This window comes from Mustela erminea, chromosome 10 (assembly GCF_009829155.1).
Source record: "Mustela erminea isolate mMusErm1 chromosome 10, mMusErm1.Pri, whole genome shotgun sequence".
Lineage (NCBI taxonomy): Eukaryota > Metazoa > Chordata > Mammalia > Carnivora > Mustelidae > Mustela > Mustela erminea.
This window is the reverse complement of record NC_045623.1, coordinates 78770668-78797467: the sequence shown is the minus strand read 5'-3', so window position 1 is coordinate 78797467 and position 26800 is coordinate 78770668. Positions and strand designations below refer to the sequence as shown.

Genomic DNA, 26800 nt, shown 5'->3' with positions numbered 1-26800 from the left:
ACCTCTAGTGAAATGAGTAGCTGCAAACATAAAAGTCTGAAGATTGTTCCAGAGAAGATCAGAGAAGAGAGAATAACTTCTGTTTACTCTCATGTATTAGTGAAGTTGTCCCCTGAAAAGAAAGGAGGACTCTAGCAAAATTCTGGATTATTTAAGTGAAGCGGCAAGATGATTTATAAGCTGAATGAATTCACTGGAGGAAGTTCAGAACCAAGGGTGACTGAGGCTTTGAAAGACAACTTTGTTACATATTTGTCTTTTTAATTGTTTAATTAAAGTGTACCCTACATATAGGAAAGTACACAAATTATAATTGTATAGCTTGATAAATGGTCTATTCATTTTAATATGTACTAGAAGAATTAGAACTGGTACATTAAAATTGTAATTTCAAGGTTATTGCTCGGGATGAGGGTAATGCCGCCTGGTAAGGCATGATAACTCACCCTACAAGGAATATGTAACTTACAGGATCATTGTTTATGCTTTCAGTGACTGATCTGGGTTCTCTTTGAAGCAGATTCTGAGACAAGGATGGAGTGCAAGTAGTGGATTTGGGAAACAAAGGAAATACCAATCAGGAAGTGGGGGAAATAAGACAGGCAAAGATAGACAGCCAGTAAAGCGCATACGGTTAAACTAGTTGCCACTGTGGGAGACAGATTAGTCTCACCAAAACTCCGGGAAACTGCAAAATACAGACCTCAGAATTATGCCACCTAGTGGTGACCAGGCATTCTCTTACCAAAGCCAAGAGTCGTTGGTGTAGGAGGGCTGGTGGTTGTGGTGGTGGGAGGGTAGTCAGTGTTAATTCCTAGACATTAGAGACAGCCCAGCTTCAGGCAGAGAGGTGCAGACACTGGCAACTGACATCCACTGGAGCAAACTGGAAGGTCTGAAGGATATGGCACAGGACACAGATAGCATTAGCTACCGTAACTACATTTTCCATCCAAAATGCTTGGAAACATGGATAATATAGATGATCCTGAGTGCTAGCCTGGATTTCTTCTGTGTTCTCTTCAGCATTCATCTGCTAGAAGTTGACAATCACTTGTTAGAGAAAATGTGTGGAAGGCTGTATCATTGTAAATTGGAATTGGGCCTGACTCTCTATTGATAACATTAATTTCCTTTTAACCCGATCATAAATCAGTGGTTTAAAAAATATGGCATTTCTAAGAGATAAGACTAAAAATTGTAATGAAAATATGAGCAGTTGTGGTGTCTTGAATGAAATACAGTGTTTATGCCCAAGGGGAACCTGGGAATGAATGTATATGACAAGTAACTACTGAAGCTGTTAAGATCGTCAGTCATCTGAGAGTGCGTCCCTGAAGTCTCACTTTCTCTCAGTTCCGTAAGAGATGGACAATGATTTCGAAACAGCTTCTGTTTCATTCAGAAGCTCATTGGTTCTCCCACAGAAGAACCCCCATTTGTCTCTTCAAGATGATAAAATGACTTCCTGTTTCTGGAACACATGTACTTTGTGGGAGCATGTGCCTAAGAGGCACTGGCTCAGGATATAGTTATCACTTTGTGAAAATGTGTGAAGGAAACCTAACTCAAAATGGATTTGGGAAGCCATGAAGGGGGGGCTCTCACTAGCATCACTAGTCACAGCTTGCCTAGTCCAACAGGAAGAAGGGAGATGTCCAACAGGAAGATGAGGAGCCTGGCAACAGCCCGTGAGAGGCCGCCACCACTTCCACCTCCTGCAAGCCAGTGAGAAGCTACCACCACCTGAACTCTCACTTTCCTTCAATGCATTTTGGTTCAAAACAGCCCCTCCCAACTTCCTTCTTTCCTCTATAAAAGGATGCTCTCCTCCTTCGTTCTTTGGATCTGCCTGTTCTTCGGACCTGTTCTTCTTTGCTTATCCTGAATTGCAATTTCTCTGTTATTCCGAATAAACTCGATTTTGCCAGCTGAATTACTTAGTTTTCTCTTTCAAAATGTTGACTACTTGAACAATCTAAATTCAGGCCTGCAAGGCAAGGTTTATACCTGTTTTCTACTTTAAGGATGGAGTGCATTAAATTCAATATTGTGTAACTGGAGTTGGGGCCATGCCTCTTTAAGAGTGAGCTGGGACCTTTTCTTTGGATGATATGGTTAATAACTCAACTGAACTAGTTCCTGGGTCTATATTTTGAAGATTATGAAGAGACATATGAAAGACTTGATAAAATGTCTTCATAAGGGTTTTCTGATCTAATGGACTAGGTGAGGAGATTTTCCCCAACATCTTTGTAGACATAAGCAAATATTTTGAAGAATGTATTCTAGATATTGAATTAGATGTCCTATTGGAATAATTTTGGTGTGTTCCTAGCTCCATGAGAGAATACAGTTAAGTATCTTGCCATAATACACTATGCATGGATTTCCAGCGCTGGCTCATATCAAAACGGAAAAACAGAAACTTATTAATATAGAAGCTCATTTCTTTCTTTCTTTTTTTTTTTAAAGGGACATGAACCTAAATCTCTCATCCCCTTTGAGTTGATAAACAATTCTATTCTTTGCATTGGGAAATTTATTTTCAGATATATACTTTAAAAATTGACTGGGTTTAGGGGACACCTGGGTGGCTCAGTCAGTTAAGCATTTTCCTTTAGCTCAGGTCATGATCCTGGGGCCTTGGGATCAAGTCCTGCATCAGGCTCCCTGCTCAGCGGGGAGTCTGCTGCTTCTCCCTTTCCCTGCATCTCCCCTTGCTTGTGCTCTCTCTCTCTCTCTGATAATTAAGAAAAATCTTATAAAAATAAAATCTTTTTAAAAATTGACTGGATTTAGTAATTGTTTTATTTACTGAAAAGTTGAATTTCTTCTGGGTGGCTCAGTCAGCTGGGCATCTGCCTTTGGCTCAGGCTGTGAGCCCTACATCCTGGGATTGAGCACCAGGCATTGGGCTCCCTGCTGAGCAGGAAGCTTCTCCCTCTCTCTCTGCCCTCTCTTCTCTCTCCCTCTCTCTCCGCCCCTACCCCTCCATTCGTGCTCTCTCTCTCTCAAATAAACAAACAAAATCTTAAAACAAAAATATTTAAAAGTTTAATTTCTTGGATTTAATATTTTTATCATATTTTATGGCATTGCTGCTTTCATATTTACAGTAGACAAATCATTCTCTTGTTGAGTACATTTGTTGAAATAAAAAAGGGATTTGAGAACTTCAGTGGGATACAGCTAACATCATTTGGGATAAATCCCCAATTCGAGCTTACAGTTATAATAGCCTGCTTTTAGATCATGTTATATTCTTTTTGTTTCATTGTACATGTCAACAACCTAGTATGTATTTTTCTTTATACCCTATATTCACATAATCCTCACTATTGTGTATGCATATATATATGTGTGCATATACACACACACAATTACATATTGATGGGATAATTATTAGGCTTAATCATACGAAATTGCCTTTTTTGTATGTTGAAATTGATTACATAACAGGAAGCTCATATGGTTTAATATTTTCTCACTTAAAAATATCTCATGGAGGGGTGCCTGGGTGGCTCTGTCAGTAAAGTGGCCAACTCTTGATTTTGGCTTAGGTCATGATCTCAGGGTCCTGGAATCAAGCGCTGCAGGGGCTTCTGCACTCAGCAGGGAGTCTGCTTGAGAGTCTCTCTCTGCCTCTTCCTCTGTCTACCCTCCTCTTCACGTGTGCACTGTCTCTCAAATAAATAAATAAATCTTTTTAAAAATCCCGTGGAAATCCTGCCAAGTGATGTATAGCTCTAATTCTTTTACAAGGCCTTGGTGTGTGGGTATATCATGATTTATTCAGCAGTTTCTGTACTCTTGGGTATTTACCTTCACATTTTCCGCTGGCAGAAATGTTCTGCAGTAACCATCCTCCTACATTTGTCCTTTGGAACAGTGTTTTTGTTTCCAAGGGAGCGTGAATGCTTTGTCAAAGAAGTATATATTTTTTTATTTTAAGAGCTATTGCCAGATTGATTTCCAAAAGGCTGGTGCATACTTTCTCTTTTTTTTAATTTTAATTTTAATTTTTGAAGATTTTATTTATTTATTTGACAGACAGAGATCACAAGTAGGCAGAGAGGCAGGCAGAGAGAGAGGAAGGGAAGCAGGCTCCCTGCTCAGCAGAGAGCCTCATGCGGGGCTTGATACCAGGACCCTGGGATCCTGACCTGAGCCGAAGGCAGAGGCTTTAACCCATTGAGCCACCCAGGCGCCCCCATCTCTCTCTCGCGCGCTTTTTTTTAAAGATATATTTATTTGAGAGAGAGTGAGAGCATGCATGAGCAAGGGAAGGGGTAGAGGGAAAGGAAGAGGGAGAAAGAAAGACTCTTCAAGCAGATTCCCATGTGGGGCTTGATCCCAGGACCCTGAGATCATGACTTGAGCCAAAATCAAGAATCCAGCATTTAATCAACTGAGCCACTCAGGCACCCTGGTGCAACTTCTATTAGCAATGTATGGGAATAATCTCTCTCTGCATTCCCATTTGCAATAGCTGTTATACTTCTTATTTTTGACCAGTTTGGGTAGAAAGCAGTATCTCATTATTACTTTTAATTTCCATGTTTGGCTATTTTTCATATGCTTGCTATTTGGATTTCTCTTCTGTGGTTTATCTAATTATATCCTTTGCCCATTGTACTGTGGAGTTATTTTTTCTCCCTCTGCTCCCATCCCCTTTTACGTGGCTGAAGCTAATCTGAAATCAGTAGTTGAAATATTGCTATCGACCGTGATTGCCCATCAGTTATGTGCACTGTTGGTTCTAGATGTGTTGAGTTTAATTGCTATTTTAAATATCTTAATAGTTAGAGAGTGATTTGGCATTACAATGAAAAAACTGTTATGTTCAGAAAGAAACAGAAGCCCAGCAACATGAGATGTGATAAAAATTGATGTGTAAAATGGGGCGCCTGGGTGGCTCAGTGGGTTAAAGCCTCTGCCTCCGGCTCAGGTCATGATCTCAGGGTCCCGGGATCAAGCCCCGCATCAAGCCCCGCATCGAGCCCCGCATCGAGCCCCGCATTGGGCTACCTGCTCAGAGGGGAGCCTTCTTCCTCCCTCTCTCTCTGTCTGTCTTTCTGCCTACTTGTGATCTCTATCAAATAAATAAATAAAATCTTTAAGAAAAAATTGATGTGTAAAAAAATCTAAAGAGCTCTATCATTAAGTGTAACATAAAATTCTAAGCTAAAGAAAGCATTGTGCATTAATTTAATTGCAGGATTTTTTGTATTAGTGCTACATACATAATGGTGTATTTTACCATAAATGGTATTTTAGAGTCAATCAAATACCTGTTTTGTCTGTCATCTGGATTACACATGTATTTCATGTCATATTGACTGTTTCAGACATCTTTTGCTTACAAAGATTTTTAATTTGTATACAGTCAAGCACATTAGTTAGGTTCCCAGACTTGGTTAAAAGCATTTCTCTCACTGTTAAATTATATATGTACTTTCTTGGATTTTCTTGCAAGATTTTTTTTTCTTGTAAGATTTTTGTTCTGTTTTTATATGTAAGGGTTTAATGCAACTGGCATTATTTCTTAATATGGCTTAAGATAGAGATCTATTTTTGTTTTCTTTTGGATTGCTAAATACTAAAATTCTATAAGCTTCATTTATTAACCTACCATATTTGTCACTTATTAAAATCTCATATAAACCAGAATCTATTTTTGGATTCCCAAGTCTGTTACATTGGTTTTTTTTTTTTTTTTTTTTTGGCATTTTTCACCAGTATCATAGTTACATGGCCATAATGACTTATCGGTATGTTGTAAGATCTGGAAGGCTAGTCCTCCATCACTGTTTGTTTCCTTTTCTCTTTCCAAAAAAGAGAATTTTTGTCTCTTCTTGGACCTTATTCTTAAGATCTTTTTATCTAGTTCAGAAGTCAAAGTGAAACCCGGTTGGACTTCTAAGAGGAATTGCAATGAAGTTTTATATTACTTGACAGTTATGATCAAATCTCCCTCAAGTGTAATATACTTTTTTACATTTATTCAAATCTTGTTTTATGACTTTTAATAATACTTGTTTTTACTGCTCTCATCTACATTTAATCCTAGATGCTTCTTTCTTTCTTTCAAGATTTTACTTATTTATTTATTTTAGAGAGAGAGAGAACATTAGCAGGGGGAGGAGCAGAAGGGGAGGAATAAGCAGGCTTTGCCTGAGCAAGGTGCTGGACGTGGGTCTCGATCCCAGGACCCTGAGATCATGACCTGAGCCGAAATCAAGAGTCAGTCGTTTAACCAACTGAGCCATCCGGGCACTCCTATATGCTCATTTCTAGAGTGAAAAAGATATTTATTTTGTGTGTATTTCTTATGAGGCAAGTCCCTCACATGAAAGTCTCCCATTTATTTTAGTTTTTATTCAAGACTTGGGTTTTTCTAGATGGCCTGTCATATATCATATTATCAGCAAAAGGACACATATAGCTCTAACTGTTCTTTTCCAATATATTTGCTAGCTTCCTTATATTATTGTATTTGATAAATCCTCCAAGACAATGTTTAAAAATAATGCTCTGGCAGATTTCTGATTTTAATCAAAATGGTTTTAGTGTTGCATCATTTTAGAATACTATTTGCTATAGTCTTTTGTAAATAGTTTTTTTTTTAATATTCAAGTAGTTTCCTTCTAGTCTTCTTTAACTTGGGTTTTCAGTATATTAATCAGAACAATAGTTGACAGAGTAAGTGCTCTATAAGTACTTGTTAAACAAATAAATGTATATTAGTAATGACTGCTAAATGTTATTAATGCCTTTTGATCTTATGATTTTGCTCTTGACCTTGCTTGGTCATATATAGTATGTCTTAAATGCCTTGTTGGCTTTAATTCCTAATATTTTATTTGGAATATTTGAAATAATCATAAATTTATCTTTTGGGGGGTTTTTTGGTACTTAAAAATCATGTTTTAGCATCTTTCTTGTGTCATGCAACGAATCAAGGAACATGCATATTTTTTCTCAGTCTGGAACACTTCTCCTTTGTTGAGAACTGCCCCCTACTCATGGGGGTGAGTGCCCAGAAACCAAGTCTGCTAGGACCCTGCCTGCCCATCTGGTCACCACTCACTGATTAAATGATCTTGCCAAGATCTAGAATTTTGAATTGAGCAACAGACACTAGGAGATGCTAAAACTGAACCATATTAAGGGTGGTGGTATAGAGTGTAGAGGGCAACTCTTTGAGCAATAACCAGATACACTGGTCCCTAACCTTCCACAGACTGGGCTAATCACTTCTTCCTTGGATTCACAAAGACACTCCAGAATCCTGCCAATTATTATCATCACCACCACCATCATCCTTTTTTTTTTTAATTTTTTAATTTATTTGACAGAGAGAGAGATCACAAGCAGGCAGTGTGGGGGGGAAGCAGGCTCCCTGCTGAGCAGAGAGCCCGATGTCGGACTCGATCCCAGGACCCTGGGATCATGACCTGAGCCGAAGGCAGCGGCTTAACCCACTGAGCCACCAAGGCACCCCACCATCATCCTTTTAACTTAGAAAGCAATTCTGGTGAACTTGTTACTTGCAAAGAGGCTTAATTACAAAACTATTTGTAGAGTCACCTCTCTGAATATTTCAAAAGCAAATACAAAATTACATGATATATAACACGTATAGTAGAAATCCCATTTGATTTGTTCCTTTTATACACCGGGTGTTTAGTGTCCCAGCCAAATTCGAATTCATGTTGAACCCCCAAAGGGACTATATTTGGAGACAAGGGCTTTATGGAAGTATTTAAGGTTGAATGAGGTCATAAGGATAGGGTTAGTGTCTTTATTAGAAGAAATAACAAAGATCTCCTTCTTTCTTCCCACATACACACAGGAAGATGTCATGTGAGCACACAGTGAGATGGCTCCCACCTGTAAGAGAAGAGGTGGGATTGCAACCTATATTGCCAGCACCTTGACTTAGGACCTCCCAACTCCCAAACTGTGAGAGAATAAATTTCTGCTGTTTAAGTCATCCTGTCTGTAGTATTTTATTGCAGCAGCCCAAGCAGACTAACACAACTCCCTCAAATGTCCAACTAGTGATCTAATGTCACTTATTGAACCATCTATCATTACCCCACCAATTTGAAATATCACTTTTATAATATATTAAGTTTAAATAAATTATCAAGTCTGTTTCTGGGCTTCCAAAACCATGTCACTAATTTATGAGTTATTTTGACGCTAGTTTTATCTTGATTATTGTCCCTCTATAATACAAGATTATATCTTATATCATATTGGTAGGGCAAGTTTGAATTTATTATGGCTGCACAATTTTATTGGCCATTCTAGAATATCTACCATTCCAAGTAAACTTCAGCATCATTTAACTGAGTAAAAAGAAAAGTTGAGATTTAGTGGAGGAGCATTAAAGTGGAGGAAAAGTGACATACTTAGAATGCTCTATTTCAATCCATGAATGTGGTGCTTGTCATAGTCTATCTAAATCAGTAACTTTTGTAGTTTTATTTATAATGTTCCACATAATTCCTATTCTTTGCCATATTTTCCAATGTTTTTTATGAAAATATTCAAACATACAGAAAAGTTGAAGTAATTTCACAGTGTGCATTCATGTATCACTACCTACCATTAACATTTTACTCTATTTTATGTGGTGTTTTTGTTAGGCAGTAATGGGAGCATAGACTGCCTGAATTCACCACCTGCCAAAGGTATCATGCAGGGCAAATTACTTAACTTATCTGCCAACTGGGAATTGCCTCAGGGGTTCTTATGCGGACTAAATAGTTTAAATACATAATGCACTGAGAACAAAGCCTCTTGCTCTGTAAATACTGTATACCAAGTGCATTAAACTCCTTGGGCCGTTCTAACTAAATATTATAGACCTGGTGATTTAAGTGACAGAAATTTATTTTCTTACATTTGTGAGGCTAGAAGTTCCAGATCAAAGTCTGGCGGGGTCAGTTTAGGGTGAGAACGCTTTCTGGCCTGTAGATGGCACCTTCTTGCTAAATCCTCACATGATCTTTCCTCAGTGCCTACACCTCCAGAGAGTGCGTCCTCTGGTGCCTCTTCTTCTTCTTTTTTTAAAAAAAATATCTATTTATTTATTTATATTTATGTGTATAAATATAATAAATATAAATAATATATAATATTTATACTATAAATAAATATAAATCTATATATTTATTATTTTTATAATTTATAATTTATTTATTTGTCAGAGAGACAGGCACAGCGGGAGAAGGAACACAAGCAGTGGTAGTGAGAGAGGGAGAAGCAGGCTTCCCACGGAGCTAACAGCCCGATGTGGGGCTCATCCCAGAACACCGGGACCATGACCTGAGCTGAAGGCAGACGCTTAACGACTGAGCCATCCAGGTGCCCCTGGTGCCTCTTCTTATAAGGACACTAATCTTGTGGGACACGGGCCCCACCCTTATTGCTCCATTTAATCATAATTACTTCCTCACTCCACATGCAACTAGGGCTTCAACATATGAAATTGCAGAGGTGGGTGGGGAGACACAAAGATTCAGTTCACAACAGCTATCAAGTACATAGTTTCATTTTATTTTCTAAATTTTTTGTAAGCTATTGATGTAGAAGTGTTTTTGGAATGATGTACTCCTATTTTGTCGAGGAGACAAAACTCACCAATAAAAGTGCATTAGAGTACAATCATTTTTTAGAGAATACATAAAAATGCATGAAAAAAACGTGTGTGTGTGTGTGTGTGTGTGTGTGTGTGGTCTGCACCAAATGTTAGCAATGTTTATCTCTGCTTGATGAGATTCTAGGTAATAATCGTTTTTCTTCTGTGTATTTTCTGGCATTTCAGAACTACAAGGAAAGCAATTAACATAAGAATGTATTGATGGCAGCACAAACGACCTGATCATGGTAGTCTTTTAGTAAGACACGGGATTCCATTCCATTCTCAGTCTTTTCCACGTCCATAGGAAGTAAAAAGTACTGTCGATTTGTTTATAGCAACGTTGTTCGGAAAAAAAGTGATACAGACGTTTCTCTTTTGTCAAAGGTTTCTAATCTCCCCATGGAAACATTCACTTGCTTCCTGCCGGCCGAGGGCAGACGGCTCTATTCGGTAGATTGGGTGGGGACAAGAGCACCGGCTCCCCCGCTCCTTCCGCAGGAGTGGGGCTGCGTCCCTCGCGGTGGGGATGCAGAGCAGCAGCGAGCCTGGAGTGGCGGAGCGACCCGGCCGCCGGGCGAGCATCCCGAGAGGCGCGGCGAGCCGCAGGCTGCTCCGGAGGACGCTGGGAACCACGCGCGGAGGCTGCTGCCGCGCATGCGCACCGGTCACGGCTGCGCTATGTGGGAGCATCTCCGAGCTGTGCGGAGGGCTGCTGGCCCCGGGGCGAGGGAGCAAGGGCAAGCGGGGCGAGAGGACCAGGGGGTGAGCCGGGGATTGTGCGGGGTCTGGGGCGGGGGCCAAGGAAGCGCCGGCTCCGCCCCGCCTGCGGTCCCCCGTGGCGCGTGGTGGGCCCAGCGGCCCGGGGTCGCTCTCAGACAAAGGCTGCGAGGTCCAGGCTTGGAGAAAGGCTTATTCTCTTCGTTGCGGGAGGAGGAGATGGGATTGCGGGGTTCCTTGATTTGCCACGGCCAAGCGAGGCGAAGGAGCTGGGATTCAAACCCAGCGCCTTTGGGATTCTAAATCTCAAGACTAGTTTAAACATAGTACTACCTGCGACAAAGAACTGGGCTTTCGTCATCTCTTTGTGCTTCACGACACCAGGACAGGGGTTTGGACCGCGTGGGCTGCGTAGACCCACCATCTCCCTGTATCTTTTGTGAAAAATATTCGCTGATTGGTGTGAGTTCTAGAATTCTGATTGTGCGACTCAGCTTTCTAGATGCTTTTGCTGACTGATATTTTCTGTCCAGTATCCCCAGGGGGCTGCTTAGAAACCTGGAGCCTCCAGCTGCCTGCTGAGGAGAGGGATGGAGCTCAAGACGAGAAGGTCCTTGTGAGCCTAGACATTAAAAGGTCCAGACTCCGGATTTTGGTACTGTATGTTCCCTGGGTGTGCAAGAGTGGAGGACTCCAGCGCAACTGTGAAGCCCGAGGTCCCAGCAGTTTGCTTACCCAAAGTGGCCAAAACCAGATAGAACCTTCTGCCTTGTGGGTTGAGGCAGAGAGCCCCAGAAAGGAGTGCTCAAGTCATCATGCTAAAGCAGCTCCTGATCACCCTGCCCATGGAGGCCAGCACCTGCGTGAAGTTGCGCCATCCAAAGAAGGCCAAGGAGGGGGCGTCCCTGTGGGAGGACGTGACTAAGATGTTTGAAGGAGAAGGTGAGAATAGACTGTTTGGTGGGAAGGAGGAAAGGCAGCGTCCTCTAGTGTGAGAAGGAAGGTAGAGAGCTGAGCAGAAGCATTCTTTGGGGAGGCAATTGGGTAAAAGGTCTCTGAAGTTCTTGATTATGGCTCCTGGTCTGGGGTTTTCCTGAATAGTAGTGGTCAGTTCAACCTGACCCCATGATCTAAGTGTCATGACTGTATATGTTATTTCTTCTTATTTTCTCTATGGGGGTATGAGGCAGGCAAGACTTGCCTAATTTTCTTTATTTTACAAAGGGGAAATTTGAATCAAATGAGAGACCTGTCCAGGCTCTTGGTGGCTTGGTCAGAAGTAGAAGGCAGCAGGGACAGTACCAGGTGATCCTGGAGTATCTTGTGCTAGAAAGCGAGGAAGAGGGCAAAGACTAATGGACGTGTATCAGCAGGATGGCAAGTTTGGACAAACTTAGGACTGTTCAGTATCCAGACTGATTGTAACACCTTGAATAAATAAAATGCCATAAGTTCATGATGAATCTTAAAATAGAGAAAGGGGAAAGACTCATTTACCAACAGTGGTGGTGATTCATACATTGATCTCTTACTTTGAAAATAAATTGTTATGGGAATGAAGAATGCATTTACCTTGGATTTTAGATCATTTTCAGTTGCTGAGGAAAAGCTTTTTACTGAAAATACCTGCCAATAAAAAGAGTAGAAGGAACGATAGACTATTTTGCTATAAATGAAATAATTGAAAAGCTAATGGGGAGCAGGGCATTCCCAGGATGCCAAAGTACTGCCCCCATAAATTACTTGCTAAAGGAAAGAATATTCTTTTCCAATGGCGATATAGGGTGGTTACTGTTTTTGTTTTGTTTTGTTTTTTAAGATTTTTATTTATTTACTTGGGAAGAAGAGGAAGAAGCAGGAATAAGGAGCGGGGCTCGATCCCAGGACCCTGGGATCATGACCTGAGCCAAAGGCAATTGCTTAACCAACTGAGCCACCCAGGTGCCCATGGTGGTCACTGTCCTTAACTAAGTGTGTCCATGATGGGATAACCTCACATTTTGTGTCTTCTGAGTAATATAAAGCACATGGTATCACTCATGAAGAATTCCTGCCAAAATATTGAGACTGATCCTAAATTGAGCTTAAAGCCTGAACTTCTGTTTTAAAGAAAATACAGGGGATAGAGAAGTAAGGTAAACACTAGCACAGTCAGACTGCTGGTCTCTCAAAAAGCCAATGTCAAGAACGAAGGGGGAAGTCCTATTCTAGGAGACTACAGGTAACAACCACTTTGAATGTATGACCCTTGGTTGGCTCCTGGGTTGGAATCAATACAGAATAAAAGAGTTTGAGAAGACTTGAGGAAATCGGAATATGAATTGTTAACTTGCTTAGGTATGATGAATGGTATTACAGTTATGCAGAAGATCCTTATTTGAAGTATTTAGGGATGATGTATCATGATGTCTGCAACTTTGAAATGGTTCAAAAAATATATAGATAAATGAAGCAAATATGGCAGGTGTTGACAATCATTGAATACAGGTGGTGGTTATATGGGTGTTCAATCTTGATGATAAAAAGTGGGGAAAAAATACAAGGACAACAATTCATTTGTTCATTCCTAGTTCATATTTCTAGTACCTCAAATGCAGTCAGTATAGGAAGTCTAGCAACCCGGCAGCATCTTATGCTTAACAAGTTAGCAGATAGGGAAAAATATGAATCAGATATTTTCTACCCATATATTCATACTAATATCCAATTGAGGGAGATAATTATATAAATAAATAAAGCAGGTATCTGAGATGGATATCCAAGTAGAGATAAAAACGAACTTTGGAAGAGTTTAGGGCAGAGGAAGCTTTCTTCACATTAAGAGTGTTTGAGAAAACTTCACCTGAACTGGTCCAGAAGGATATCTCAGTTTTTCACCAAGTAAGAGGTGCGTTCAAAGAACAGTGATTGGGGCTCTAGGGGCAGGGGTGTCCAGTGGATGAAGAAGGGTAGAGAAGCAACGATGGACTGGTTGTGGAGGATCTTGAAATCTACGGCAAAGTATTTGGATTTTTCTTTCTTACCAGTAGGGAAACTGAGGATTTTTGAGCAGAAGAGTGGCCAAGGAGATCTGTGCTTTCGGACCAGTGTTGACCATTGGGGAGTATTAAAGCCCAAAGCCATCATGCACTGTAGCTCCTTTTCATTAAGGAGGCTCCAGCCTGCTCTGAGTTGCTGTAAATGTCCCTCTCTGTGAATGTTTTGGGGGAAGAGCCACGTTCAGCATGTCTGCAAGCTGTTTTTCTATTTGGGGAGAAGAAAACCTCACGACTCTTTTCCTTTCTCAGTTTTGCTCTCTCAGGATGCTGATGAGACCCAGGGAGGAAGTTTCGAGGATCAAGTCACCTCCAGGCCCTCAACAGTGGAATCTCAGGTGGGTTGGATTTTCCTGTCACTTTCTTGAAATTGTTTCTCAGCTTTTAAGAGCCCTGGATTTTGATTTTCTTTGGCTCAACTTGCTGGATTGGATTTTCTTAGCATGTTCTAAACCAGGCCGCATTGATCGATTTCACAGGTAATTTTCCCACCAATAGTAGAAGGTTCCTCATAATAGGAGGTTCATCATAATAGAAAGTTCCTCAGGAACCTTCTTGTTTCAAGCAAACCTCTTGTCATTTATCCAACACATTTGAAAGTCATGGGGGATGGGCTAGATGGGGGTTGGGGATTAAGGAGGGCACTTGTTATGATGAACATTGGGTGTTATTTGTAAGTGAGCAATCATTAAATTCTATTCCTGAAGCCAATATTACACTATATTCGACTATATTCTAACTAGAATCTAAATAAAAATTTGAAAAATGAAAATAAAAAATAAAAATCATGTTGGGGTGTGTGTGTGTGTGTGTGTGTGTGTGTGTGTGTGTAAAGGTAATGTAGCTCTTGCCCTAAAATGTGTGTGTAAAATCATGTAATGTAGTTCTTGCCCTGAAACCTCACAGGTGTCATCCAGGGGAAAGACAAACATTGTAAAACATTTTTTAACTTAAATTCAATTAGCCTTGGGGCGGCTGAGTGGCTCAGTGGGTTAAACCTCTGCCTTCGGCTCAGGTCATAATCTCTGGGTGCTGGGATTGAGCCCCGAGTTGGGTTCTCCGCTCAGCTCGGAGCCTGCTTCCTCTTCTCTCTCTCTCTGCCTACCTCTCTGCCTACTTGTGATCTCTGTCAAATAAATAAATAAAATCTTTTAAAAAAATTTAAAAAAATAAGTTCAATTAGCCAACATATAGTACATTGTTAGTTTCAGATATAAAACATTTTAAGTAACATCTAAAAATGAACAGAATGCAGTTCTGACATTCTTGGAGATGTATACTCTTCATTAATGACCTTTAAGAGAGGATTTCTGGTCATGTTTTGGAGCAGAATTGTAGATGAAAAGGGAAATGAGTAGAGAAGTTATTGGCAGGTCATGAAGGGCGCACACTACTTAGGCTGACCAGAAAAGGAAGGAAAATTTCTAAGAGCAGTTTAGTAGTATCTGTGTATCATAAACAAGCTGATCAGAGAACGATCGGCACAGGCAATGGGCACAGCTCTCTGCTGTCAAACCCCAGAATCATAGGGAAACTCAAGAAAAATTAGAGATTAATCAGAAAAAATCGATATAGAAGGAGACATTCTTAGAGAACAAAAGACTTTTATATATGATATGATCTTAGTTTCCAAAATAACATGCTATAGGGTTTAACCCCATATCTTCAACATTCTTCAAATTCAGCTTTCTAATTGGTTTAATATGCATGCTGTTGCCAGCCCAAGAAGCCTCAAATGCCTTCCAGACTTACTTATAATACATAAAAAGCATTAGAGTCATTATTATACTTAAGGAATATGTTATCACCTTTGCTTTCTGGATTCTGGATTCTCTTTGCATTTGATAATATTTTTAAAAATAACCATAAAATGGTTAATTTGTATAGATTGTACATGAGAGGCTCTTGTACTTTACAACATGGTATCTACTTTGGTCAAGTCATCCTTACTAGGTAGAATTCATGCTCCCTCCAGAAATGTGCTGTTCTCACATACTTTTCTTACTAACAGAAATACCCAGCTAATGATATTTTACCCATGCTGAAATGTTCTCATTTTAACCAATTCTCTCAGCCCACCGAAGGTCCCTGTCTTCTTTTGTGACCTCAGCCTCTTTTGAACTCTCCCCTTCCTCAAATATTCCTGATCTTTATTGTCCTTAATCTAAATGATCATATACTGCTCTGAGACCTTCTTTAATGGTTCACGAGTATTTCTCCTTCAGCCAAATGATAAGTTGCAGAAGACAATTTATAAGCTTGCTGCATTGTGTTGTAACTTCCACAGTCAGCCAACCAAATTTCAGAAGGGTGTCCAAGAAAACTTGGCTAGAATCTCTTAGTGTGTAGGCAATATTAGAACTGAAAAGGACATATTTGATGTTCTAGGGACTGTTGACCTTCAAGGACATATCGGTGGACTTCACCCAGGAGGAGTGGGGGCAGCTGGCCCCTGCTCACCGGAATCTGTACCGGGAGGTGATGCTGGAGAACTATGGGAACCTGGTCTCAGTGGGTAAGGATGAATTCCCCTTATCACTAGAACTTGCCTGTTGGAAGAAAATCTTTGTTTCTAACCAAACTGCTATGCGTGGGCTTTGGGTTGTGATATAAGTTTCTAGTTCCTTTTAAACAGCAAGTCAGGATTGCTCTGGTCTTTTCTGCCTTGGTCTTTCTACTCTACCCTCTCAGCAGGCCTGAATATCAAAGAGCTGTCTTTAAATTCTTGGGATGGCTCTTTGACCTCAGCACATGCAGTGTTTTCTTCTTCATGAGCAGGATATCAGCTCTCCAAACCTGGTGTGATTTCCCAGTTGGAGAAGGGAGAAGAGCCATGGCTGATCGAGAGAGAGAGATCAGGAAGTCCAAGTTCAGGTAAGAGCAAGGCAGATGGGGCCTTTGTCATGTTTGCTAGAGAGCTCCACTTGAAGCCTTCTCCAGGCTGTGGGGGAGACCATGCCATCTGGATGGGACCCGCAAGAAACCTGATTACCATCTGCACTTGCCTCTTCTTATTAATTTCTCTAGAGTAGGGGAGGAAAGAGATGCCTTTCTCATCAGGGTTGGTTTGCTTGAGTAATTATCCTGACCCAATGTTCATGGTTTTCTTGCTTTCTCCAGCATTCCAGACCTTGCCAGGATCATAGCTTCCTTTTCCTGTCTATTCTGGTATTCATGGATCTCCTCTCATTAAGTACAGCACCTTTCACCAGATTCTCATGTCATTTTATCATAGATCTCTCTCACAATTCCATTTAAAATTTTTTCCTGAATCTTACTCTGTAATCATAGTTTCAATTCTGATTCTCTTTTTAATTTCTGTAGTTTAACTTTTTATTTCAGATGACTTAGGACTCTGGGGAATATCCCCACAGAAGGCCTTCCTACCAAATCAAATACCTTTTAACAGGCTTCTTCATCTAAGAACAGTAATAACGACAGCTGTTCATCCAGCTGGCCTCCATGAGTCCTGTGCGTACGTTAGCCGCATCTTACAGAGGAGGAAAAGAAGGCCCACAGGTTAAGAAATGTGTCCAGCATCCTTAGCTACTGGTCAGTGAAATTGGTATTTGAATTTGAATCCTCCTGACTCCACAGTCTTGTTCTTATGACTCTATTCTCCACAGCAGCATTGGGTTCATAGATCTCGCCACCTTCTTGATATCTGTCCTTTCCTCCACCAGCCAGTTTAATAATTTTTATCTCCTCTGTCTCTCCCATTGCCTTTTCAGTGCTTCTCATCAATATCCTTTTTAATGCAGATACATCATTTCCACCACTGTTAGGATAGGCTAAACTACTGTAGCAGATAGACTCTAAAATGTGGCTTCAATGAAATAGGAATTTCTTGCTCATACACTGGTCTGGGGGAACTGGGTAAGCTCATGGACATTTCTTTTGGACCTAGCAAATCTGGGATTGAGATGTCTTCCACATGTGGCTGCACCATCCCCAAGGGCCTCCTCCTCATCTAAACATAGCCAGCAGCAGAGTAAGAGCACACAGGAGCCCACCTGGGAGGTTTTTATGGACCAGTCTGGAGTGGTTCACATGACTTTCACTCTGAGTCACTTACGGGAGAAACCTTTGTCCCTTCACTCAAATCAGAATCAAGGAAAATTGGGGAAATATAGTGTAGTTGTGTGTCCAGAAAGGGGAAGAACAGATTTTGGTGGATATCCAGCAGTGTCTGCCACAATCCCTGAGGGGCCTCTGTCTTTTACGCTGCTATTCTATATCTGCACAGATGCCCACAGATACATCATGGTGGTTTTAGTTGTTCCTTGACACCTATATTTTCCATATTTTCATCTTTGTCTCATATATCCATATGAACTCTATTCCCACATATCCCTGGTATTTAGGACATCTCTATCTAGACGTACCGTTGTCACTTCAAGCCCAGTTCATTCAAAAACAGAGACCATCTTCTCTCCCAAGCAAGTTTCTCATCCCGACTCTTCCAGTTCTTCTAGTCTGAAAGACCAAAAGTCATGATAACAGCAAGAATGTATCGTGTTTTTCTACTCTTAATGCTTGCTCATTTCTCACGCTTCTCTGATACTACCTGCTAGATCCATTTTTCCTCTTCTTTAAAAGTTTTCTTTATTTTTAAAGATTTTATATTTATTTGTTGGAGAGGGGGGAGAAAGAACACAAGCAGGCAGGGGGAGAAGCAGGTGCCCAGCTGAGCAAGCAGTCCAATGCAAGACTTAATCCGAGGACCCTGGGATAATGACCTGAGCAGGGGCTTAACTAACTGAACCACCCAGGCGTCCCTTCCTCTCTTCATCTTTGTTGATGCATTGCCAAGCCAAGTTCCCATCATCTCATGCCTATTACTAAGATTTTCAGTTGTATTTCTAATGTTTTATTATTTTTCTGAATCAATTTAAATGTTACTGTCAGGTTTGACCTCTTGAAATACATTTATCTTATTCTTTCCCTGAAAAGTTAAGTGACTTCTTATTCCCTGTAAGAGGTAATATAAACATCTCTATTTGCTTTTTTAAAAAAGATTTTATTTATTTATCTGAGAGAGGGAGTGTGAGTGCAAGCCGGGGGTTGGAGGGGCAGAGAAAGAAGGAGAGAGAGAATCTCAAGCAGACTCCATGCTAAGCATGGAGCCTGACATGGGGCTCGATTTCACAACCATGAGATCATGACCTGAGCTGAAACCAGGAGTCACATGCTTCACCAGCTGAGTCACCCAGGCACCCCTCTCTCTATTTGCTTTTTCAGTCCACTCCAAGATTTACCCAGCTATTCCCAAGCACTTTGTATGTGCTATTACTAAGGTGAGGTTAGAAATCCTGGGGAATAAGAGTTTGTTGTAAATAGGAAATATTGGTGGTTTAAGATGGCAGGGTCCAGAATGGATGAAAAGGAATATAAAGAGAATAAAAACAATAGAAACTCCCTCTTCCAAAAATATTGTCCCATATATACTATGGATAAACTATATAGTCTCTATCCTTCAAGATTTTACAGTATAAGGATGCCTGGGTAGCTCAGTCAGTTAAGCATCTGCCTTCGGCTCAGGTCATGATCCCAGGGTGCTGGGATCGAGTCCTACATTGGGTTCCTTGCTCAGCAAGGAACCTGCTTCTCCCTCTCCCTCTGCCTGTCACTCTCCCTGCTTGTGCTCTTTCCCTCTCTCTCTCTGACAGATAAATAAAATCTTTACAAAAAAGATTTTATGGTAAGTTAATAATCTGTCACAAATTAAGAAGCCCATTTTTCATCTCATTTAGGTGTAGGCAAAAATTATGAAGAGTGATAAAAATTGAATGAACTTACTGGGAAGGGCACCCGCATCCACTGAGAGCACATACCCAGAACCCAGTAATTCCTCTATAGTAAATCCTATGAAATATTGACAGGAGTGTAAACAAATGTTTGTATAATGATGAAACGAAAAAGTAGAGACAATCTCAATATTTTTCGGTAAAGAAAAGTCAAATTATGCTATGTCCATCAGTGGAATGCATTGAATGCATTGCACTTGTTTAAAAAAAATGAGATTAATCTAAATTTATAGACATGGAAGGGGCCCCATAAGATATAGTTGAATCAAAAAACAGATGCAGAGGGCACCTGGGTGGCTCAGTGGGTTAAGCCACTGCCTTCGGCTCAGGTCATGATCTCAGGGTCCTGGGATCGAGTCCCACATCGGGCTCTCTGCTCAGCAGGGAGCCTGCTTCCCTCTCTCTCTCACTCTCTGCCTGCCTCTCCGTCTACTTGTGATCTCTGTCAAATAAATAAATAAAATCTTAAAAAAAAAAGATGCATAAATAAATAAATAAATAAATGCATGTGCATGCGCGCGCACACACACACACCCGTACCATGATCCCTTTTTGTACAAATGTATGTTTGTGACCATACATATGTAAAAATGCACACACTTATATATACATACTGTTGGGAATATCTAAATGTACATATTCCAAAATCCTAAGAGACTAAGGAAATGGAGAGGAAATTGAGAGAGGCTATTCCTCCTATATTATTTAATGTTTTATGTAGAAAGTATGAGATAAATACATGAAAAAAACCCCCATTTTAAAATAGAGAATATTTTGTCATAGAAATATGGACTTGAGATGATATGGTGCTAGAATCCTGTGTTCCTTAATCTTATCTCTTATATTTACCCTTACAACAATGCTCTCTTCTTAGTGCACTTCCTTCTGGAATTCACATGGATGAACTCCTCCCAATTCCTAGAAATCACCTTACATACTCTGAAAGCTTCTTTCTTTTGACCATTTCTTTATTTCCTTTTATATTCACTTTCTAGGAAGCAGAACTACCTTTGAAGATAGTCCGAGGTTTCTATGCTTAGTACATTTTCATTTTCACCCCTCCTATTCTCACTATGGCCATTTATTTTTTAAAGTGCACTGAATATGGGTCATTTCTATTTTGGGATTTCTTTCAGACTTGGAGAATAAAACAGAAACCAGGGAGGCAGCCTTAAAGAATGATATTTCATGGGAAGAATTACACCATGGCCTAATGAAGGAACAGTCCACAAGAGGAAGCACCTTATATTCAACACTGGGAAGAGTCTCCAAATGTGATAAGTTAGAAAGCCACCAGGAAAACCAAGGAATGGGTGATGGGAAAATCCCCTTGACGCACAGGAAAACACTCACTCAGGAGAGAGGCCGAGAACCTAACAGATTTGAGAAAAGTACTAACATGAGCTCAAAAGTTATTCCCAGACCAGAAGGTCCTCCAAGAATAAAAGACCATAAGTATGATATATCTAGAAAGAGAAGTAGATACAATTTAGATTTGATCAATCATTCAAGGAGTTACCCAAGAATGAAAACCTTTGAATGTAATATTTGTGAAAAAATCTTCAAACAGCTCATTCACCTTACAGAACACATGAGAATTCATACTGGAGAGAAACCTTTCCGATGTAAAGAATGTGGAAAAGCCTTTAGCCAAAGTTCATCCCTTATTCCACATCAGAGAATCCATACTGGTGAGAAACCCTATGAATGTAAGGAATGTGGGAAAACCTTCAGACATCCATCATCTCTTACTCAACATGTTAGAATCCACACTGGGGAGAAGCCCTATGAATGTGGCGTATGTGAGAAAGCATTCAGCCAGAGCATTGGGCTGATCCAGCATCTGAGAACTCATGTTAGAGAGAAACCTTTCACCTGCAAAGACTGTGGAAAAGAATTTTTCCAGATTAGACACCTTAGGCAACATGAGATTATTCATACGGGTGTGAAACCCTACATTTGTAATGTATGCAGTAAAACCTTCAGCCATAGCACCTACCTAACTCAACACCAGAGAACTCATACTGGGGAAAGACCCTATAAATGTAAGGAATGTGGGAAAGCCTTTAGCCAGAGAATTCATCTTTCTATTCATCAGAGAGTCCACACAGGAGTAAAACCTTATAAATGCAGTCATTGTGGGAAAGCCTTTAGGCACGATTCATCCTTTGCTAAACATCAGAGAATTCATACTGGAGAAAAACCTTACGACTGTAATGAATGTGGAAAAGCCTTCAGCTGTAGTTCATCACTTATTAGACATTGCAAAACACATTTAAGAAGTACCTTCAGCAGTGATATGTGATATATGTTCAACATCAAAGAATCCTCATAATGGAACAAAAGCCTCTAAATCAGGTTTTCTGACTTCTGGATTTTAAGAAGCAATGATTTTCTCTAAGGATTTGACCCAATTTACAACTTTCAGTTTTGCTATGTTAAAGAAACTACCTTTTACTAACATTGATACAGAAAAGAAAGGGCATTTTAATATTTTTAAATATAGGAAGGATGTAATCATTAGGAATAACACCCTTAACATTGAATTAAATTGACTATGAAAATCTCCCAAATTTGTCTTTATTTTTCTCATTTCATTATGGGCCAGTGAAAAGTTCATTATGGCAATTACTGGTACTTGGATTGGCTTTTGAGAATCACTGTTTTAAATAGTCCTTAAATAATCAGAATAAAACATGAAGTATAATTTTTTACTATAGCCCTTTATACGGCTAGAAGAGGTATGAATAAAAATACTGATTGGCTCATTTCTAGAATAAATAGTGTTAAAGGAAGCTTTCTAGAATTGATAGACAACCTACTACACATGAAATACTTAAGTATATTTTATGGTTTCTTGTAGAGAATGGGCAAACTTTTTATAAAGGGCCAGAGAGTAAATATGTTAGGTATTGTGGGCCATATGAGCTCTGTCAGACCACTCATCTCACCATGTCAGTGCAAAAACATCCAGAGAAACACATGAACCAGGATATCTCCGCCATGGCACTGCTGATATTTTAGGCCAGATGTTTTGGGCAGCTGTCCTGCGCCCTACAGTGCGTTTAGCAGTATATCTGGCCACAAGTTGCCAGTCATAGATGCCAATAGCTCCCCCCACCCCCCATTGTAACAACCAAATATGTCTCCAGATGTCACAAGATGTGCTCTGGGGGTCAAGATTGTACTCATGAAGTATTTGAAAACCACTGACCTAAATGAATGGGTGTAGCTCTGTTCAAATAAACAATGAACTTTGTGTAAAAAACCAGTGTTTGGTTGCGTTTAGCCTGAGAGCTACAGTTAACCATTCCTGCTACACAGTATGTAAATAACTGTCCCCCCTTGCCCCCGAGTAAGCACAGCAATAGTGGTTGCTCATATAGGGGTGTTTATTTTTTAATCTGTTTTGCTGGAACTTTTGATATGTCCTGCTATAAGGTCATATTAAAACCTTAGTAATTTCATATAATTCCTGGAATAGTTCTAGTATTCAACCATATACTATAACCTGAGGAGGCTTCTCATCACTTATTTGACAAAGCTCCCCATGTGATTTGATGTACCAAATAAGCCTAATTAGTCAAAAAGACTTCATTTAGAAGTCAAATTTAGGAAGTTTGTCTGAAATATCAGATTTTAAAGTACGTTCCTAAGTAAGATTATACATCATTTAAAAACTTACTAACTGGGGCACCTGAGTGGCTCAGTTGGTTGAGTGTCGGACTTTTGGTTTCAGCTCAGGTCATGATCTCAGGGTCATGAGATCAAGCCCTGTGTCAGGATCCATGCTGATGGATCAGTGGAGAGTCTGCTTGAGGTTCTCTCTCACTCTCCCTCTGCCAGTTCTCCCATCACTCACTCGCTCTCAAATCTTAGAAAAAATAAATAAGATAGATTGTTAGCTAAGGTGGCAATAAGATTCTAAAGATAAATGCAGAGGATTACATCATTGTTAATAAAATTTAACTTAATGTTGAGAAGATTCTATTTTAAAGACAAAACATGGAAACATTGTTTTTATAGGCTGTTTCAAAATACAGAATAATCTTTGTTTACAATTTATACTAATAACCTAAGAAAACTGCCATTTTAACAGAGGAAAACCAAATTCCAATCTTAAACTAGTGTACTTCCAATATTAAAACTCAAGAGGAACTTTAAAAATATATATATTTATTGGAGAGAGAGAGCAAGAGAGCAGGAGCAGAGGGGAAAAGGGAGAGGGAGAACAGACTCCCTGCTGAGCAGGAAGCCCGACCCTGGGCTTGATCCCAGGACCCTGAGATCATGCCCTGAGCTGAAAGCCGATGCTTAACTGGCTGAACCATCCACGTGCCCCAACAAGATGATCTTTAAAAAAAATCATGCAGATCTTCCTTCTTCTTGTCATCTCCCATGTCGATATATACTTACTGAGACAAGGACATGCAGGGTGCTGCATGGATCTGAGATTTTGTAGTGGGTCCTGTGATGTGCAGGCCAGAATCCCCATTAGGACTGAAGGACTCTGCTGCAGGGAATGTGGTTGATAGTCCTCAGCTCTCACAGACCATCAGGGGTTGCCTTAACTGGGGGTGGCTGGGTGGCTCCACGGGTTAAAGCCTCTGTCTTCAGCTCAGGTCATGATCCCAGGGTCCTGGGGTCGAGCCCCGCATTGGGCTCTCTGCTCAGTGGGGAACCTGCTTCCTCCTCTCTCTCTCTCTCTCTGCCTGCCTCTCTGTCTACTTGTGATCTCTGTATGTCAAATACATGAAATCTTTAAAAAAAAAAAGGGGGGGGGGTTTGCCTTAACTGAAGACACCTGCCTTATCAAAGGAAATAATACCCTTTGCCCAGGTTGTTATATCCAATGAGTATTATAAAAGTCCAGCCCTTTGGCCCCGATTTAGGATGGTTCTGAAGGGTAATCCAACTTTTAGAATTCCTCAGCGCCAATGAAGGCTTCTGTTGATAATGTATGACCACTCAGCTTCTGCCTCATCTTGCTCTCCTACTCCCCCTGCTCTTCTCCACATGGTGATCACTCCCTAGTAAACTTTCTTACATTTTAATCTCCACAATCTGTCCTGACCACATGCAAAATTCCTTTCCAGATTCCCTTCTCACAAACATACAACTTAACTTTTTATGTTCAGATATTTATCCTAAGTTTCCTCTCTTTTTAAATAACCAGTCTCACTTTCCTTGCATCGCATCTGTTTATTTGTTCTTAAATCACCCATAAAACCTCATGAGGCATCAGACGAAGTTCCAAGTCTTTTTTCCCCTTTCTTGACACATTTTGCAATGCAGATAACATGAACTTATTTGAATTTCAGTAAACACAGGCAGAATGGAAATTGTATATAATATATAATGCTGATAATTCTAAAGACATGTCCATTTGATTAAGCTAACAACCTTAAATTAGCTTTAATACTGAATATTTTCACTCAGCATAATTTCTTCCAGACCCATCCATGTTGATACAAAGGTTGGGTATTCATCCTTTCTGATGGAGGCATAATACTCCATAGTATAAATGGACCACATCTTCTTTATCCATTCGTCCGTTGAAGGGCATCTTGGTTCTTTCCACAGTTTGGCAACTTGGCCATTGCTACTATGAACATTTGGGTGTGGACTCTGAGGAACTAACCAAGGGTTTTGGAGGGGAGAGGGGTGGGAGGTTGGATGAGCCTGGTGGTGGGTATTGTGGAGGGTACATATTGCAGGGAGCAGTGGGTTTGATGCATACACAATGAACTCTGGAACACTGAAAAGAAATTTAAAAAAATAAAAATTTTTAAAAATACTGAATATTTTCCAAAATCATGTGAACTTATAAAACATTTGGGTTAGTTTTTATCTTTAAGTTTTAGAATGCCCAACTCCTACAAGCACTTACTTTAAGCCAACTAAATAAAGCTTTTTTATAAGTTAATTTTAGCAATACCACCCTGGGGTAGAGAAAATATCTCACATTTATAGTATTCATGGACACACAAGTACACAAGATGCAAGCAAAATCTTAAGGGCCTAATTTCCAGATGTCTCCTTTTTACAAAACAAATCTAGTGTTAAGACGAGATTGTAATGGATAGATCCATTCATTGGTCATTTTTCTCTGTATGTGGCCAAGCAGCATTATGAAAAAATGCCCAGTTTTGGAGAATACAGCCCAGAGGTCTGCATGTGGGGTCAAATTGTCATTTCCCATTTTCCAATGAGAACATAGCAAGTGTTATCCAAAGACACCAAAATATGCAACAACAAACCAAACAAATGAGGCCCAACCTCTGTGAACATTGGTTCCTCCCCAAAAGCCAGGGCTTCACCGACCCAACCAAACAGCTTCCTCATCAACATTTTAGAAAAGGAGGCCAAGAGAGCCCAAACCCCCTATTTGGAGGCATCTGAAGGGCAGGAAGAGATCTAAGATTTAAACCAAATGAGAGAAAGAAAGAAGCTCGCATGCCCTCCATATAAAATACTCACCCCTCTGTCCAAACCAAACCCCAAACTGTCTCCTTGCCACATGAGTTAAATTAAGCAGGAGGTGCCCCGTGGGGCGGGGAGTGCCTGGGGGTGTTCCCCAGGACAAAGAACTTAGGTAAGGGCTAGGACTCATCATGTTACAGGCTGAGGGCCAATGAAACATACACAAATAGCTCCTCGCCAAATTTGTAACCGAGCCCAAGTTCATCCACCTAATGGATAGCAAAGACAATCAGGCATTGAGTATGCAGTGAGAAAAGGGTTATTCGAGAGGGGGCAAAATGAGAGGCACATTTCAAATCTGCCTCTCCCAGGAGAGTCCAGGAAATTTAAAGGCAAACAAAAAGGGTAAAAAGTTGCAGTTGCACACATAAATCTGCAGCTACAATTAGTCCCATTAACACATTGGTTACAGGTTTCACTAATTTTCTCAGAATACTGAAAATGTAATATTTACTCATGGTTGGTGTTTGGAGGTTGGGGCGGGAAGCACCAACCTGGACCACTCACTATATAATACTATAGAGCTCAAATAATGTTTCACCCTTCTTCATTACAGGGATAACATAGAGGATTATTTTTGTTATCTTGAGTCTTCTTTGTGTGTGCTTTTATGTAATTAGAATCATGGTTTACCTGCCTTTGGAACTGGAATTGTTTTTCACCAGATATTATGTTGTGCTCAGATCCTAAGCCTTCATAGCAGAATGGTAGAGTTTGTTTTCAGGAATCATAAAAATATGTATTTAAATTCCAACTCTACCATCCCTAGCTTTGTGATCTTAGTCAAACTTCATCCTATTTTTTCATCTGTCAAGAGGCATTTGTAATAGACACTACACAACAGGTTTATTATGCTAGGTACACGTAACCGCTCAAGGCCAGAAACTATTCATATTGCATTTTATGGCTTTTCTGCTTCTTATAAAAAAATGCTCATTTATGAAATCATAGAGATGTATAAAGAAAACAAACATGACAGAACCCGGACAGATATACCAATGTTAAAACGTTGATGTAAAAAGACAGCATTGTGGGGCGCCTGGGTGGCTGAGTCCGTTAAGTGTCTGACTCTTCGTTTTGGCTCATGTCCTGATCTCAGG

At 40.2% G+C, this 26800-nt stretch overlaps 1 protein-coding gene across 3 annotated transcripts; it reads left to right on the top strand.

Annotated features, from left to right (window-relative positions):
- Positions 1-10338: 10338 nt before the first annotated feature.
- Positions 10339-22528, top strand: ZFP69B (ZFP69 zinc finger protein B). 3 transcript variants are annotated; one of them, XM_032303536.1, is made up of 6 exons: positions 10339-10420; positions 10909-11011; positions 13663-13748; positions 15799-15925; positions 16189-16284; positions 20354-22525. In XM_032303536.1, exons 4-6 carry the CDS (start codon positions 15892-15894, stop codon positions 21520-21522), a joined length of 1299 nt encoding a protein of 432 aa, XP_032159427.1. In that variant the 5' UTR covers positions 10339-10420; positions 10909-11011; positions 13663-13748; positions 15799-15891; the 3' UTR covers positions 21523-22525. The 3 variants fall into 3 exon arrangements, with proteins under 3 accessions (XP_032159427.1, XP_032159426.1, XP_032159424.1); XM_032303535.1 differs by having other exon boundaries at positions 10909-11317; positions 20354-22524; XM_032303533.1 differs by lacking the exons at positions 10339-10420; positions 10909-11011 and adding an exon at positions 12284-13551 and having other exon boundaries at positions 20354-22528.
- The last annotated feature ends 4272 nt before the right edge of the window (positions 22529-26800 follow it).